Source organism: Eschrichtius robustus, chromosome 2 (assembly GCF_028021215.1).
Source record: "Eschrichtius robustus isolate mEscRob2 chromosome 2, mEscRob2.pri, whole genome shotgun sequence".
Classification (NCBI taxonomy): domain Eukaryota; kingdom Metazoa; phylum Chordata; class Mammalia; order Artiodactyla; family Eschrichtiidae; genus Eschrichtius; species Eschrichtius robustus.
Window position 1 is genome coordinate 66,170,650 of NC_090825.1, and position 17,989 is coordinate 66,188,638.

At 34.0% G+C, this 17,989-nt stretch overlaps 1 protein-coding gene across 3 annotated transcripts in view; it reads left to right on the forward strand.

Annotated features, from left to right (window-relative positions):
* The window catches only part of VCAN (versican), a 112,117-nt gene extending 98,509 nt beyond the window's left edge, over positions 1-13,608 (forward strand). For all 3 annotated transcript variants that reach the window (XM_068535608.1, XM_068535610.1, XM_068535609.1), the window contains 3 exons: positions 6,524-6,668; positions 11,788-11,970; positions 12,117-13,608. In XM_068535608.1, the coding sequence (XP_068391709.1) occupies positions 6,524-6,668; positions 11,788-11,970; positions 12,117-12,244 (456 nt within the window). In that variant the 3' untranslated portion in view covers positions 12,245-13,608. The remainder of the gene's footprint in view (positions 1-6,523; positions 6,669-11,787; positions 11,971-12,116) is intronic.
* Positions 13,609-17,989: the final 4,381 nt, after the last annotated feature.

Consider the following 17,989-nt stretch of genomic DNA (forward strand, 5'->3'; position numbering starts at 1 on the left):
TGTCACAGCGGTTAACTGACTAATACTGGATGGTCTTGTTTCCTTTCTTGAACTGAAAGCAGTGCTCAAAGCTGAACCAAGCAAACTCCTTTTGTAAAGCAAAGCAAAGTACCTGATTTATTTTTCAATCTTGTTTATTTCTGAAATAATGCTTTTTTAAAAACTGAAGTATAGTTGATTTACAATGTTGTGTTACTTTCAAGCGTACAGCAAAGTAACTCAGTTATATGTGTGTGTGTGTGTGTGTGTGTGTGTGTGTGTGTGTGTATGTGTGTGTATTCTTTTTCAGATTCTTTTCCATTATAGGTTATTACAAGATAGTGAACATAGTACCCTGTGCTATACAGTAGGTCCTTGCTGTTTATTTTATATACAGTAGTGTATATCTCTTAATCCCAAACTCCTAATTTATCCCTCCCCGCCCTTTCCCCTTTGGTAACCACAAGTTTCTTTTGTATGTCTGTGAGTCTATGAAATAACACTTTTTTAACCTTAGAAAAAGAGACAGTGGTCCATCTCTAGTTCAATTACATTACAGTTTTATCTTCCATTTATTTTGTACATGCTTGTGATACTAGTTATCTGCTGAGATTTCAGGGCCATTGATCATGGTGGTGTGTATTTTAAAGATAAAAGATCATCTGGTATCTCTGAATGACAGTTGGGACTCCTAGATACTATATAATCAGAGAGTCACCTTGAAAGGATATAAACCCTGTCTGACTTTAGTAGACTGCTGGTAACTCAAAAGCAGAGACCCTACCCCCATCCCCAAACACAACACACACCTTTTCCCTCCCCACATGTTGATTGAATTAAGTTGGAGACTTTGCAAAGAGCTGGGAAGGAGAGAATAACTCTTCAGCCATTCTGCTTGAGAAACCTAAGTCAAGTTTGTCTTAGATCTGTGGAATTGAGGTCACTCTCCGAGAGTGGAGAATATTGGCAGGCAGGGGAGTCCCGTATGCTCCAGAAGACCTACAGGATAATTCTCCACTTTTACGTTAATATAAGACAGAAGTAAATTTTTGACAATAAAATACAGATTATTTGGAATAAAATAATCTAAGCATTTGTAAAGTTTGATAGATTGTAATGAATAACTTCAGTCTGCTCTGACTTTGTCCTCTCAATATTAGGATTGGTTCAAAATGAATTCTCTGGTTTGTGGAGACAATTGTCATTCAAGAGAATGGTACTTAGCTGTTAGATTTTGGCCAGGATTTTTAGAATCATTTTATGCCTTTGGCAGCTAACTTGCTTGAATCTGATTGGGGGGAAAGGAAAGAGAAAACAATAATTGAAAAGTTAATAAATCCAGTTTAGTTGAAATGGTTGTCTTTTGGGGCACTTTTTATTTTTTTTTTTTTACACATACAGAGAGGTAATCATTTAATTGGAACACTACAAGTAACTTTTTCATATACTGTACAGCATTAAGCAGTTCATACTAGGTATAAAAAATTAGCTCTTAATAAAATGCATGTTTGTTATAGAACATGTAGAAAAGTTTACATCTGAGCTGGCTTTCCTTTACATCAACTATGTGACTTTTATGTCATAATTTTCTCTGCCATCAGAAGAGAACAAAAATGCACAGTAATTTAGGGGTTTCTTTTCAGACATGGGATTGATCTAATTCTGGTCTCTGGGGAAAACAACGAGAGTTCAAGGTTTGGAATGGAGAACATGAGTCTCTGAGACAAAAACAGGCTGAGGTCTGATCAGCATTTATTTTTGTCAACAGTGTTAAAATGAATTCTCCCCAAGCCATGCTGGCTTTTTGGAATAATTTTAGTTTGCCCATCCAGCCCTAGAAGAGGGTCGACCTGGGCTAGATCACCCAGGATGTTTGCTTATAATCCCAGCGAGGAGAAAAAAATCCAGATGGGAGCAGAGAATTTTTCTCTGCTCATTCCAAGAGTCTACATTTCTGTATGTATGAGACACCGTCTATGTGAGAGAGGCTCGATTACATTCTTATAGCTCAGAATTGATTTCCTGAGGAGAGATCTCTTCCTAACATTTGGCTTTAGTGAAAAAAATACATTATTGAACCTAAAATCAATGATTTATTTTTTCTACTCTTTTTCTCTGCAAGTAATATTAAATAAGGCTATAAGAATTCAGGAGGAAACAAAGAAAGTTGTTCAGAAAACTGGAGTTTCCTTTGCTAAGTCAGTTTGGCAGTAACATGGGGCAAAATCAAAGCATCCTAGCCAAAATAAATCTGCACAATGGAGCAATCAGATATGAGGTAATAGTGTGACATGCCTGTGGGTATCAAACATTCTTGTAAAAACCACAGACTTAAAATTTGGTCCTGCACCATTAAGCCACAGTTCTGCCAAGCAACAACACAGAACACGGGTTTTAAATCACTGCGGCGAGCCAAATGCAATTCCCACCCAAAACAATTAAATCTTTTACCAGAGGTCTGAGCCTGGGAAGCTTAAGGCCTGAGAATTACTTTGGTGGCATGGAATCAGAATCTCATTTCAGTGTGAAAATGAGATGGTTATTGTTCAGATCAGGAGGAAATGTCAGCTGCAAAATACATGGCAGTCGAGGGACTTGGATGGCTTGAAGTGATGTTTGTTGAGGTTAGATTAAAAAAGGTTAGCTGAGAAATCGGTAAGTTCTTTCTGATCACTGCATAGCTCATGTTATAATGTTCATTTTTACTGATTAGAAAAATAATTCATGCTCATTCAAGGGAAGTTGGAAAATCTGTAAGAATATATAGAATAAAATATTACCTTAGTCTCATATCACTAGATATAAACTTTATAACATTTTACTGCATTTTCTTTTGGTCTTTTGCATACACACACACACACACACACACACACACACACAGCTGCATCTTGAGAGTATGCGTAAAATTTGGATTATTGTACATTTTTAGGACTTTACTTTTTATTTAACTTAACACTTCCTTTAGTATCTTCCATCTCCTTGTATAGTGCTCAAAGACAAGATATTTGATGGTTATATACTGTCCCATTTGTCTGGCTATACCATGATTTATTGAACATATATTTGCTCTATAGATTTTTCCCACTTACTGCTAGTATAATATTTTAGATAAAATGTTGTTCACACCTCTGATTATTTTTTAGGATAGCATTTTAGAAGTAGAATTATGAGGTCCAAGGGTAGGAACTTTTTAAGGCTCTTGGTATGTATTGCCAACTGTTTTCCAGACCGGTTATTTACTTCTGCTGACTTTGCGATAGTCTTGCTTGCTGTTTGCCAGCAGCAAACAACATCTTCGATCAGGGGCAGGTATGAATAGGGAGGAACGCAGCACACTCTGTGGTTCATTATTTCTAAATATGAAATTATTTATTAAACAACACCAGTATGTGCCAGGCATAGCTCCTGGCACTGAGGATACAGGAGTAAACAAAAGAAGCCAAAATCCCTGTCCTCAATGAGCTTACACTCTACTAAGGAGAAAAAATATAATAAGTAAGTAAAATGCATAGGATATTAGAAGGTAATAAGTGTTATGAAGAAAAATAAAGCAAAGAAGGGAGATGAATAGTGCGGTAAGGACAAGGAAAGGGGAGCACTGCACAGTTTACACGTGGTATTGGGATGCTGGAAAATTTTCCACCTTTGAGGACATTCACTGGTTTCCTGAAAGAGGTTAGTTAGAAAGTAAACTAGAAACTATTGAGCTCCAAAATCCAAATTAAGTATATGAGGAACTCTGGGATCTTTCACCATAAAAAGTATTAAATGTAGATCTTTGTTAGTTTTAAGGAATTCTTATTCTTTTATTAATTTAATTTTTAATTTTATCCTGCTTTAATTCATCTGTTAAAGACAGCTTAGTTATACAGCAGCAGCAGGCTGAATGTGACGTTTATATCTGCATTGTTACTCCATTTCCTTTTCTGTTATCTATTAAAGGAGGGTAGCCGGAAAGAAAAAAAAAAAGGCAAAAAATAAGGCGTGGTGGGTGGAGGGTAAGAGATGATAAGAAAAGGGAAATAGGCAAAGAAAAGGAAAATAAAGAAATAATTAGAAACCCAGGTCAGATCAAATGTCAGTTCCTGGTCGCAGGAAGACCTGCCAGACAGAGTGCTTTGGTGAGTATGGTCCTCTCAGCATCTTTCCCAGGGCCACCTAGGGGGTAACTCAGTGGTACCATTCAGGCTACTAGAGTTGAATTTAAATCCATATAATTTCTGGATTTCCACCAGAGAAATAAAAACACCCTTAATTCTGTGTTTTGAAAAAAAAGTCTTTATTAATCTTCCCTTGGTTCTTTGAAGTCTTATCACTTTTCAGAGACTCTTCTTTACATAGCAGAGGTCTCTTGTCTCCTATCTTAATTTTGGCATGATTGAGGTGTATTTCAAAGCAAAGCTAAGCAAAGAGATTGAAGGAAAAGTAGAAGGTCTCTTAATCCTGAGGTTTTCAAACTTTAGGTCTTCTTCTCACAAATTATTTTATCAAAGATCTAGGTTTTTACCATATTTTAAAGCTTTAAAAACCACATTATTTTCTGAGAAGAAAGAAAAATTAGAGCCATTCTGTAGTATATTTATTATACCTTTTTAAAAGACATAAAGATAGCCATGGTGCTTTTGGGAGTAACTAGGAGGACCGTTTTTTGGCATGCTCTGAATTGGAAACAATTACCTTATCTCATATACAGTTCTTTCTTCTCTGACTTTGTCTGTTTCAAATAAAATCTCTTAACTCACTGTTTCAGCCACAGACTTATTTTTTTTCCCCCCTTTGTTTTTTTTTTTTTTTTTTTTAATTTTTATTGGAGTATAGTTGATTTACAATGTTGTGTTAGTTTCAGGTGTACAGCAAAGTGAATCAGTTATACATACACATATATCCACTCTTTTAGATTCTTTTCCCATATAGGTCATTACAGAGTATTGAGTAGGGTTCCCTGTGCTATACAGTAGGTCCTTATTAGTTATCTATTTTATATATAGTGTGTATATGTCCATCCCAACCTCCCAATTTATCCCTCCTCCCCCTTTCCCCCTTGGTAACCGTAAGTTTGTTTTCTACACACAGACTTATTTTAAATTTAATTCAAGGAAAGACTAATAGATCTGTAGGCCCAGAAGAAACAGTCACATTTGCCATTGTCACATAAATCTGAATACGTATTTCTTTCATATGAAGGAAATTTGTCTCCACCAGTCTGGTCAGCATTAGATGTGATTTAAATGTGACAGTAGGCAAAGCATATTGGGAAAGCGATACCCAAGTTGAGCCAGAGAGACAATGAACAAACATGTCCCATATCACATTCTAGTTAAGAGACCGGAGGCTAGAAAGCTTCTCTCTCATTTATGGTCCAATATTATTTTCATCTCACTAAAGTTTGTTAGTTTTGAATAGGCATAAGGACTGTGTTTTTCATATAATTATTGGTTGATATGGAGGTCACATTTTAAGGTAACAAAAAATTGAATGTAAACCTAAAAGTCCTGGGTGTTTAACATTGCTAAGTTTCAAGTTATTCCCAGTCTTGCTGGATTACTGTAAGAGATAATGCATACCAAGTACCAGAAGAAGGCTTCATTCATTACTGGTGCTGAATAAAAGACATGTATTACTGTGATGGAAGGCAAAAGATATTTCTGGTTATATGTCATTGCTCAAACTAGGGAATCAAAAGGTATCATCTAAAGATGTAGATATAAAGGTAACCAGTAGAAAAATGTCAGGTCGATAAAATTCCTTTTAATTATCTGAACACACATTAAAGAAAAGCAAACATATATTTATGGTAAGACATATTTTTTAAAACATTATCTTGTATATTAATATGCATAAATGTGATAAATGTTCCTATTAAAACAACTTCCAGATTAGATCATAAAGCAAAACACAACTGGATGGTGCACATAAGAATCATATCTAAAACAGAATTACTCAGAAAGGTTGAATATAAAATGACGGGCATAGGTATATCGGGTAAACAAAAAAATAAATATAGCAAATATATCAATTTATATGTATATCGACATAGCAAAGAATTTGGATGAAAACAATTACATTCAATAAGACAAAGGTACTTTATAGTGGTAAAAATATAAAAGAAGGAATGACCATTTTATTGCACTATAATCACCTCTACATAAAATTATATGTGCACATAGGGTTTGGAAGAAAACATGACAGATTAGAGTGACGAGATTATGAATTTTTTTCTCTAGTTGTTCCACTTCCATTAATGCTGTTACAATTAATAATAATGACGTGGTTAAAATTCTTAAATTGAGCATTGATTCCTTAGATGTATCTCATCGCCAAAGGAAAAAATATATGTATTTGTTGAAGAGAGACTTTGAGATATATACATTTTCCACTCAGAGTGTAAAAATCTTTTTCTTTACCACCAGAATTATTTCAGCTAGATGGTTCAACAGAAATTGTTGAGTCCATTCTAATTTAATCGTGCAGTAATGGCACTGTCGCTTTTATAATATGCTTCTCTTTGACTGTCAATAGTTATCTTCTCCCTCCATTTTTACAGCAATATGAGAACTGGAGGCCCAATCAGCCAGATAGTTTCTTTTCTGCTGGAGAAGATTGTGTTGTAATTATATGGCATGAGAATGGCCAGTGGAATGATGTTCCCTGCAATTACCATCTCACCTATACCTGCAAGAAAGGAACAGGTAATGATTACCCCATTAATAATGTATACTTAATCTGCATTTCAATTATCAAGTAAATTCAGGAAGAATAAATGTCATTCTTTAAGACATAAGCTGGATGTCACATATGGCATCTCTTATTGCTCTGGAATGTTTTACTTTTTCAATATAATTGAAAAGTTTGTTTTCAGTAATGTGTTCACCTTAGATTTCAAGTGCTTAAGATAACAATGTAGCATTTATGTAGAAAAACTACCTGGCAGTATTTTTAAGAAAAACAATTGCCAGCCCGAGGGCCTATAAACCTATTTATTTTGATGAGGAGAGCATTAAAAAAAAAAAAAAAAAAAATTAGTTGTAGAATAAATAAATAAATAAAAATGTTAAAGAAACAAAAAAATTTTTAATTAGTTGGCAACAATAAAAAACTGGTATGTATCATAAAATAATGTGAAGTTTTTACTTAAAAAAAAAAAAGAACACCTGGTGCCATCTGGCCCATGTTCAAATTTATCAGTGGTTTAAATACTGCAGCTGAAAACTACCGCCCTCCCTTGGTGGGACTGTGGTCTCCAATTCATTGCAGTCCTCATTCAGACCTTTCCTCTTTTTTGGTTAAGTTCCTGGTCTTTATAGACATTTGAGTTTTTCACTCATTCCCTTAGAAGCTCCATCTGTACACATAAACCATAGAACAAAAATGCCATCCCTATATCTATTGTTGAATACCTTCAAAATACGATACAATAAAAACATTTATAATATGTTTATAAGTTAATAATGTAATGAGAATTGCTTAGTTGATATTAAACAGATAAAATTAAGAAAGCTGATTTTTGGAAGTGTTTATCATTGACCAATATGTTTGAATTCTAAGGCACACTGTATAGACTTCTTCCTTAAAAAATAGGAATGCCATAAAAATTTATAAACCTATTTGCAATTGATAATAGTGTTAGAACATGAGTATTTAATCTCTATACCCAGATTTTACCCACCTCAATTAAACATACGAAGTACAAACGCAAAATACAGAATCCATCTGACTTATTTTTGAATATAAAAATAATAAAACTAATAATACACTCTATAGATATTTTAGGAAAGACAAACACCACTAGAGAAATTCTATCAAAAGAAAGAGAACAGTAAGATACACAAAGCTGAGATGAAACTCAGCTGTTATCCATGACTACTATACTCTGCCATTCTCTTGTCTAAAGCAGAATTCATTCTGAATATCTTTTATGTGTGAGCAGCTTTCCTGACTATGTACGTTACTTCCGCACTTATGCGACGGAACTTGTGAAAACAGCAAATCAAGTTATTTGCTCTTTTCCCTGTTTCTAGTGTAAGAAGTCTCTAAAGAACTGTTTGTCTTTATCCAAATGTCATGTTTGCCCTCTTAGATCTCCAAATGTTCCCTGGAGTCATGCTTTTCATTTTGTGATCCAAACATTCTTTCATTTCCGGTGTTATTTTTTCCTATGCCAGGGTTTATTAGCAGCAGCACTATTAACATTTTGGGCCAGACAGTTCTTACTTGTGGGAGCTGCCCTGTGCGTTGCAGAATGTTTAGCGTCATCTCTGCCCTCTATGAACTGAATGCCAGTAACATTCTCCTCCGCTCCACATCCTCCTTTGCTTTGTGACAACCATCCATGTCTCTAGCCATCGCCAACTATCCCTGGGAAAGGAGGGAGAGGAGGAAAACTGCCCCAGGTTGAGAACCACTGCCTTATCTAAAAAGGATTCACAAAAGTAACATCATGGTAGACATTTCCCAATGGGGAAAGATTTACAAAACATTAGGTCTACCTCATTAAAGGAGAAAAATAAAACAAAACAAAATGATTCATATATTTTATCTCCCTACTGTCTGATTTTTATTTGTGTAGACTTAATTCTTTGTTAATCAGTACTCTGGGGAATGTTACGAATTTTATAAATGTCTGTAAACTTTTATAAATGACACTTATTTTTCCTTTCAGATATTTTAGACATCTTTAAACATACAGACCTAGGTCGTTTTAATTAAATACTTGCAAAGAAGGATTATATTATATATAAAAGACTTTTTAAAAAAAAAAAAAACACCACCTCGTTGCATACTATCTACACATCTTTGGGGCATCCTGCAGGTTCCTTCCAATCCCATCCATTTACTTCCCAAATCCAGCCATAGATAATGACTTAATACCCTTTCTTTTCTCGTTAGAATTATCACATATGCTTGTATCTGTAAACAAATTGTTTAGTTTTGCACATTTTTGAACTTTAAGTAGAATCATACTGTTTGTATTTTGTGCATTGCTTTTTTTGTTCAGCATTATGTTTGTGAGATTTATCCATGTTGATGCATGTAGCTGTATTTCTTCATTTTGGCTGCTGTGTAGTATTACAGTATATGACTATATAACATCTTATTTATCAGTTCTCCTGCCAGTGGACATTTGGGTTACATTCAGTGTTTTCACTATTATAAACAATGTTTCTACAAATATTCTTGAACTTGTTTGTGGTAGATCTCTGCAAGTTTCCATAGGGTGTTTTTCCAGGAGTGAAGTGCAGAGTCATAGGATAAATGCACCATCAAATTCACTAGAAAATGCCAAATTATTTTCCAAAGTGGTTGTACCAATTGTCACTCCCACCAGCAATGTGTGAAAGGTCCCGTTACTCCACATCTTCTCCAACATTTGATATTAATGGACTTTGAAATTTTTGCCAATCTGGTGGGTATAAAATGTTATCTCTTGTGATTTAATTTGCGTTGTCTTGGATACTTCTCCCTGGATATCTTTTCATGTACTTTTATTTATAGCTCTTCTTTTTGTAAGGTTTCTGTTCGTGTCTATTGTGTATTTTTAAAAATTGATTGCTTCTCTTTTATATATTGATTTGTGAGAGTTTTTTAAAATGTCCTGTTTATTAATCCCTTGAAAATTATATGTTGCAAATATCTACTCCCAGTTTGTAGCTCGTCTTTCCCCATGGCATTTTTTAATGAACAGAGTTCTTCATTTTGTTGAATTTTCCTTTATGGTTTAAACCTTTTTGTGTCTTAAGAAATCTTTACCTATCCTAAAGTCAGAAAGCTATCCTATGTTGTTTTTAAATGTTTTATAGTTTGTCTTTTACATTTATATATTTAAACCATCTAGAATTGATCTGCCATGGATTCTCTGAGGTAGGGAACCAAATACATATTTTTTTCCATATGAATACCCAATTGTCCAAGTGAAAAAACTACCTTTTCCCCACTGCTCTGCCATGTTGCTTCTGTCAAATATCAAGCATATATATGTGGATCTATTTCTGGTCTGTTTGCCTGCCCTTGCCAGTACCACACTCCCTGAATTATTTTAACTTTATAATAAGTCTTCATTTATAGTTTTGGAAGAAATCTGTATATTGCTTTCCTCTCAAATTTGAAGACAACTTTTAATTTGTCAGAATCAAGTATAATGAGTTATCTGATAATTTTTAACCTTCCGTATCACTTCCGTCTCATTCTGTCTGATACTTCCTAGTATCTGGACCCTAGTATAGACTTTCCATATTACAATAAAAGAAGTGTAGATACCCAGATGGGGGTTTTCATTGAACTATATACATAGTGTAGATTATTAAGTGAAAATGACATATTATTATAGAAATCTCAGTTTATCTTCTAGGAATTTGTAAAAATCAAATACATACACAAATGTTTCTAATTTCTTAGTTATAGATAGTAGGACTTTATAATCTATTTTTAGGTTATGTCTATCTGAGTGACAATTTCTTATGTGAACGAAAATATATGCTTGGATTGTGTTTCATTAAAGACAGTTTTGTTTGCTATGGGTCAGTACATTCTAAGCTGTTTTGTCAGGCAGAAGTAAATTAAAGGAACTAAATATTTAAGTTAAACCTACATTTGTCATTGCAAAAGAATATGGTTATAAACAGCCTTTTGAATATATAAATAAATTTAATATTCGTGAACTTTTGACATCCAAACATCTTGGTACCAAGGTTTCTGGTAATCATCCTCCCATTGAAGATTTGCATTATTTCATGAGAGAATATGACATGCTTATCAGGTGGGCCTCATGATGGCATTCTTAAAGTAAACTATTGATAGGAAATGTCATTTAGGGAAATTATATTGAAGTTAAGTTATATTTTTATTAGAGATATATAGCAAAACACAATCACTTAATAAAAGTTAATTTTTAAAATATATCATTTAAAACAAGTACACTAATATTGAATAAAATTACAAATTAATACAAATTCAGTTGAACCAATTTTCCCAGCTTCTTGAATTTCAAAATTGTGAAGTTTCTTTTACTACTATTTCCTTTTTACTATTTCTACCATCACTAAGTTTGTTGATATACAGAATTTTTTATTGTGGGTTAAAAATGATGGCTATATATTCCAAGATTTACCTTTACTTACCCTGCTTAAGAGTTGAAATTTATATTTATAAGGTAATTACAAAATTGAAGCATGAATACTATGTCCTGACTTGCTCCCTGTCTCTGTACAGAAGACAGAAAAGAGCAAATAAACATAATTGAACCTGGAGATATTTTATTTATACTGAAGAGTCCGTATTTTATCCATATTTTGGACATATTTTGTCCGCATTTTGAAGCTATGATGTTATTATAGATTGTAAGTTTTTTTCAGGGAAGTGACAATAATAGTTAATTATTACAAATCTATTATTATTTGAAGTGAAGGTGGGTAATAAATAAAAACATTGGGATGGTGATGAAGATAACATCAACAGGCCACATGGTGGCATGAGACAGGAAATTCCAAATTCCTTTTAATTTGGAATTTTTTTCAGAAAAGTAGCACCTCCAAACGGACAGATGAATGTATGACCATATGCCCTATGGTTCTTTAAAAAAAAAAAAAAAAAAAAAAAAGCACAATTCAAGATGACAGAATCTGAGATTCAAACTAGGCCCAGAGCCTTACTATTTAGTTTTGTCTTGAAAATTTTCAATTTCTTAATCTAAATGACTGCTGAAGGTGCTTGATTGGGTATAATAAAGAAGGAAAGAGAGAAAAAAAAAAGAGAAACTCATGCCAATAGAAATATTTAGATTATTTGGAAATAACCCAATTTACTTTTCTTTAGTTGCTTGCGGCCAGCCCCCTGTTGTAGAAAATGCCAAGACCTTTGGAAAGATGAAACCTCGTTATGAAATCAACTCCCTGATTAGATATCACTGCAAAGATGGTTTCATTCAACGCCACCTTCCAACCATCCGTTGCCTAGGAAATGGAAGATGGGCTATGCCTAAAATTACCTGCCTGAACCGTAAGTGGTCCTTTAGAAAGAATGGACAACCATGCTATAACAACTACTAGACACCCTCATTTTACGGCTACGGTATTGGTAGTTTAGGGTATGGAGCAAGTAATATTGTTGTGTTTTCTTTTCTTTCTTTCTTTCCTTCCATGTAGCATCTGCATACCAAAGGACTTATTCTAAGAAATACTTTAAAAATTCCTCATCAGCAAAGGACAATTCAATAAATACATCAAAACATGATCACCGTTGGAGCAGGAGATGGCAAGAAACAAGACGCTGATCCCTAAAATGGCGAACATGTGTTTTCATCATTTCAGCCAAAGTCCTAACTTCTTGTGCCTTTCCTATCACCTCGAGAAGTATTATCAGTTGGTTTGGATTTTTGGACCACCATCCAGTCATTTTGGGTTGCTGTGCTCGAAAACATTTTAAATGAAAGTATTGGCATTCAAAAAGAAAGCAAACAAAAGGAAAGAAAATAAGGGCAGAATGTAACCATTTCCAGACTATCTAATTTCTTTAGTTTTCTATTTGCCTCCAGTGCAGACCATTTTATAATGTATACCAGCCTACTGTACTATTTAAAAAGCTCCATTTCAGCACCAATGGCAATGTAAATAAGATGATTTAATGTTGATTTTAATCCTGTATATAAAATAAAAAGTCACACTGAGTTCGGGCATATTTAATGATGATTATGGAGCCTTACAGGTCTTTAATCATTTGTTGGGCTGCTTTTGGTAGTTTGTTTAGGCTGGAAATGGTTTCCCTTGCCCTTTGTCAGCAAGATGGAGGATGGCTCTTCCTGGACAATTAACAAACACAAAGTTTTGTAGGTCACTGCACCATTTCCACCCTAGGTACAGCCGGCTTCCATGTGTTGCTGAAGCCTGGCTGGCTAATGGGATCCCAACGGAACTAGAGACTGCAACGTGGAACTCTTTTTTTGCTGCATTCCTTTTTCTTCACTTACAAGAAAGGCCTGAATGGAGGACTTTTCTATGACTAGGAGCATTTTTTAGGGGTCAAAGTGCTAATTATTAACTCAACTGGGTCTCCTTTTTAATGGCTTTTATAACACTAACTTGCAAGATTACAGATCAACAACATTTCAAATGGATATAGACCTAGGGTTCTGGAGGGAGGGGGGTTTGTTAAAACAACACACATTCAAAGAAAGAAATTTTGTATATATAACCATTTTAATCTTTTATAAAGTTTTAAATGTTCATGTATGAATGCTGCAGCTGCGAAGCATACATAAATAAATGAAGTAAGCCATACTGATTTAATTTATTGGATGTTATTTTACCCCAAACCTGAACATTGACATAGTATGCTAGTTATTTTTCAGTGTTAGCCTTTATACTTCCCTCACACAGTTTGGAACAATATAATCTAGGTACTCTGTCCCTGATTAAATAATGTGACGGATAGAATGCATCAAGTGTTTATTATAAAAAGAGTGGAAAAGTGTATAGCTTTCAGCAAATGATGTTTGCCCATTCTAAGCAAGGAGCATATATATAGAAATAGTGTGGGCGTTGCTTCCTATTAGGTGGAGTGTATGTGTTAAAATTTCTCCCTATCTCTTCCCACTCTGTTTTCTCCCCTTAATTTGAATAAAATGACTGCTGAAGATGACTCTGAATCATTATCCACTTAATTTAATGTTTAAAGAAAACCCTGTAATGGAAAGAAAGCATTTAGGAGTCTTTCCCTAATTTTAGTTAGAATGATCTTGAGAAGACATCAAATAAAATGCAAATAGAAGAAGAGCAAACCCAACATGGATTCTTTTCCACAGAACCTCTTTTGACTTAGAAGGAACCACAGTAGGCACAATCATACACACTGTCTTTAGGCAAGTTCTCTTGGTTGCTGCATTAAATGTGATCCACCTTTGGGTGTTCTAGAGCACAGAACAGTTCTGTGTCTACCTATTAGGTTTTAATTTTTCCTCTTTCATTACAATGCACATAATACGTTCCTGTATTTATATTATAACGTGTATAGTGTAAAATGTGAATGACTGTTTTTTTTTTTTTTTTTTGTGAATGAAAATCTAAAATCTTTGTAACTTTTTATACCTGCTCTTGTTTCACCAAAGAAACCTAAAATCCTTCTTTTACTATACTGTGACTGGTCTGGTTATTTACAACTTTAAACCCTAATGTGCACCAACATTTTTACATTCTAGATCTATCATGAAGCACAAGCTGCTGGCTTGGATGAAATGATTTTATGGCTAGCAGAGAGGTGATTATAAATGTCCCTGCAAAAACTGAGATAGTAATTCTGATAATGTTTACATATACATTCTTAGGCATTAATCTCAAATATGAAGGAAACATGCAATAGGAAAAGTGATAGGTCACACTTACAGAATTCTTCCTATTAACCAGGCCATGTGTTTTATGTGCATCATCTTTCAACAAGCCTAAGAAAGAGGCTGTTAATGTCTGATTGATGAGGGATCAAGCATAGAGAATTCAAGTCATTTGTCCCAAGTTACATAGTTTGTTTGTAGTGGATGCAGGTAATCTCCAGAACCTGCATAATACTCTCAATAAAAACATAAAATATTATGTTCTCAATTGTTATACGTTTAGGAGGTTAATTTACTGGCTAGAAGATCACATCTAGAAAAAAGATCAGAAGATGTCAAAAACACCAAGTTCCTATCCATCCAGATACTCGTCCATCCCTTTATTGTCATTCATTCACTATTACTAAGTACTTACTATGTATTAGGCACTGTACTAGGCCCTGGATAGTCAGCAGTAAATGAGCTAGACAGGTCTGTGCCAATGTAAGATTTTTATACTGGATGCATCCCGTGGGAGTTATTTTACAGCCCATTCTATTCAATATCTTTATTGATAATTTGGAAGAACAAATCCATTATATATTCTGCAGTGGTATAGAAGATATCATAAAGGACAAAGGTGAGTGGAAAATTATTCTGAGGTTTCTTTCTTGGAATGTCAAAAATATATGGGAAGTTAGGCATGAATAGATACAGAAGAGATTCTTTTCCTTGCTTAGCTTGTCCTTTTAATGTGCAATCTGTCATATCTTTATACAGAACTTTAAATAGAAATTACCCAAGGGAGTATATAAGAATTTGTATTACTTGTGCATATACACCCTTATTAGATGTTTATAAATCCATCAGATAAATTTTTATTGATCTAGGTGCAAATAATAGAGTCTATGGGATGTTCCATTACCCACAATGCTGGAACAGAGTGAGAAGTTTAAGGAGACTCAACACTAAAAGTCAGCCAGAGGTGGTTTTCTATTCATCTCTAAAAGCTAGGTTGCATATCAGGGGAAGAAGAGGTGGTCTTCTGGGGTAGCTGAAATGGAAAAGAGGTATGAGAGATTATATCGGGAGGAATACATCATTTTAATGTGATAGCAAGTAGAACTTTGCTGATCTTAAGTGAATTTTCAATTACAGTACAGGAATTAGGAACTGGATTAGCCTTGAGCTAATTGTGCAGGAGTCATATATCATGCAAAATAAAGTTGTGGAGTTTGAAAATGGACAGAAAAAATATAATAGGTTTCCAAAAAGTTCAGAGTTGATTTTGTGCATGCCTGTGCAAGACTGTCTCCCAAGAAAAGAATCTCCAAGAGAAAATATATCTTAGATAAAAGCAAAAGATGTTATTATCAAGAAGCTAAAGACTCAGTGATGACTTCAACATTTTTTAATGTGTTTCTTTTTATGTTTCCCAGTATTACAAATTCAGTGAAGTGGTTTTTGAAGGAAAAGGCCTGCAGTGATGGTTTTGTACCATTTTTGTGCATCCTTTCTTTTTTTCTTTTGACTGTGCTGCAATTGCCATTTGCTAAACAAACCAGAATTCACCCAAATGATTCTTTTCTAAAACAAGTCTATATACAAAGTTTATAAAGGTCTTTGAATGAGTCATTCAAGAGTGTATAATCTTTTCCCATTATTACTCATTTCTGAGTGTTTGGATCCCATCTGGACAAGAAAGAGAAAATGCCAAACAAGAACAAGAATGGTTTTTGTTGAGATGTTTACAGGATAGGCGAAGCCTGGGTTTTCATTGTAATTTAAATTCACGGCTCTGTCTGAGTCCATCAAATGATCCCTGCTGAAGATTAAAAGTTGATTGCCTTAAGGCAGTAAGTCGTGATTTTTTGATAGTGTGTACTCTAAAATAAAATTTTAAACTATGTATCCATCACATTTTAAGTTGTCAACCAAAATGTTTTTCATCATAAAGCAAAACAATTGTAAAGGATTTTAGTTTTGGCATATTCTAAATATTGCCGTTCTAAAATAAACATGTAACATCACTCTCTTAAATATATTCAGTGGATTCTAAATACCATAATAGTTTGATTCCCACTATCATCCATCTAAAAAATACTTGAAGAAAAATACTCTTTTAATAGTCAGACATTTTATGTTTTTATTTTTGGACTTGCTTTTTTATTTCAGTTCCCGCATGGAATTGTATCTAAATATTATACATTTATGTGCTGGAAAGTCTTCTATTGATTAAGCTATCAACATATATACATCAAAATTTGTACTTTCAAGTGGAAAATTAATTTTGTCTTATGAACATAAACATAAAGGTATAAAAGTTAAAAATCCTCTCCTGGATTAAGTTATCATTGTAATTTACAGATATACAATCGATCCAAACAATATTACACTCTTACAAAATTTGAAAGCTAATTACACAAATTGTAACATTTTATTAGAAATGTATCTCAATGAGATGATTAGGGCTGTTTTTCCCAATTCACATTTCCAGGAGTAAATATTACCTAAAACTGGAATGTGTCATGGCTTAGCATCAATTCTATTCCTATTTTATTCTTACAGATTTACACATTGAGAAAACTTTCTCACTTAAATAAGTAAATGGAAATGATAGTTTTATTATGCAGGGCTACTCAATATTTTTAAACTTCTTTCTGAATTATATGCCAAAAATCATATAGTGGTCTGTCAAAAATTACTTTCAATTACCTTTCAGTTGACATCTCAATGAAGTCCTTCTTAAATTTTTTTGGTAAACACCTGACTTAAAAAAGTTTTGATTTGTACACTGTCACCAGAGTCATTCATTTTGATTCGTCCTTTTCTCTGTTCATAATTTTTACATCCCATGTCAATGCATCCTAAGACTCAGGATGGATGAAAGGTGTGTTCGATGTGGTGGTTGTTTTTCATGAAGTCGGAGTCTAAAACCTTTGGTTTTCAAAGCTTGTTTCCTGAAACAACAACATTAACATCACCTAGGAACTTGTAAGAAATGCAAATCCTCAGGCCCTGCCATACTGAAATAGAAATTTTGGGGAATGAGGAGAGCAACCTGGGTTTTCACAAGCACTCGGGATGAGTCTGATGAATTCTAAAGTTTATGAGAACTGGTATAAAGAAGATGGTATCAAAAAAGTTGAAGTTCTGGAAATTTCTTCCTTTTGTGTGCCCATGTACCCCCCCCCCCAGAGTCTTTATTTTGCATGATACATGACTTCTGGGCAATTAGCTCAAGGCTAATCCGGTTCCTACTTCCTGTCCGTATTAAAAATTCACTTAAGATCAGCAAAGTTCTGATCAAGCAACCCTGATTTGGAGACCACTGCTTTAAGGTACACAGTCCTTAAAGTGTTTTTAGATTTTTAGTACATTTTCTATCTGTACTTGTGAGCATGTTTGGTGATTGCTTTCCAAATATTGAATGGGCCTCTGGTTATGCAAGAAAAAAGTGAGAAAAGCTTTCTCTACAGGGAAAGCTGAATAAAGAGGCATGGTTAAAAATAATCATTTCTTAAAAGACAGACCTGAAACAAAGCTTGAAATGAAAGAATTAAGACAAATTTAAAAACTGAGAAATAGAAGCAAAAAAGGTAAGACTTCCTAACAATAGCTAGCAAAGAAAAGGAACTTCAAATTCAGTGGGGAGCCCTAAAAGAGGTCTAGATGGGAGAATCCTTCAGAGTGAATTGATCTATAAATAACTCCAGT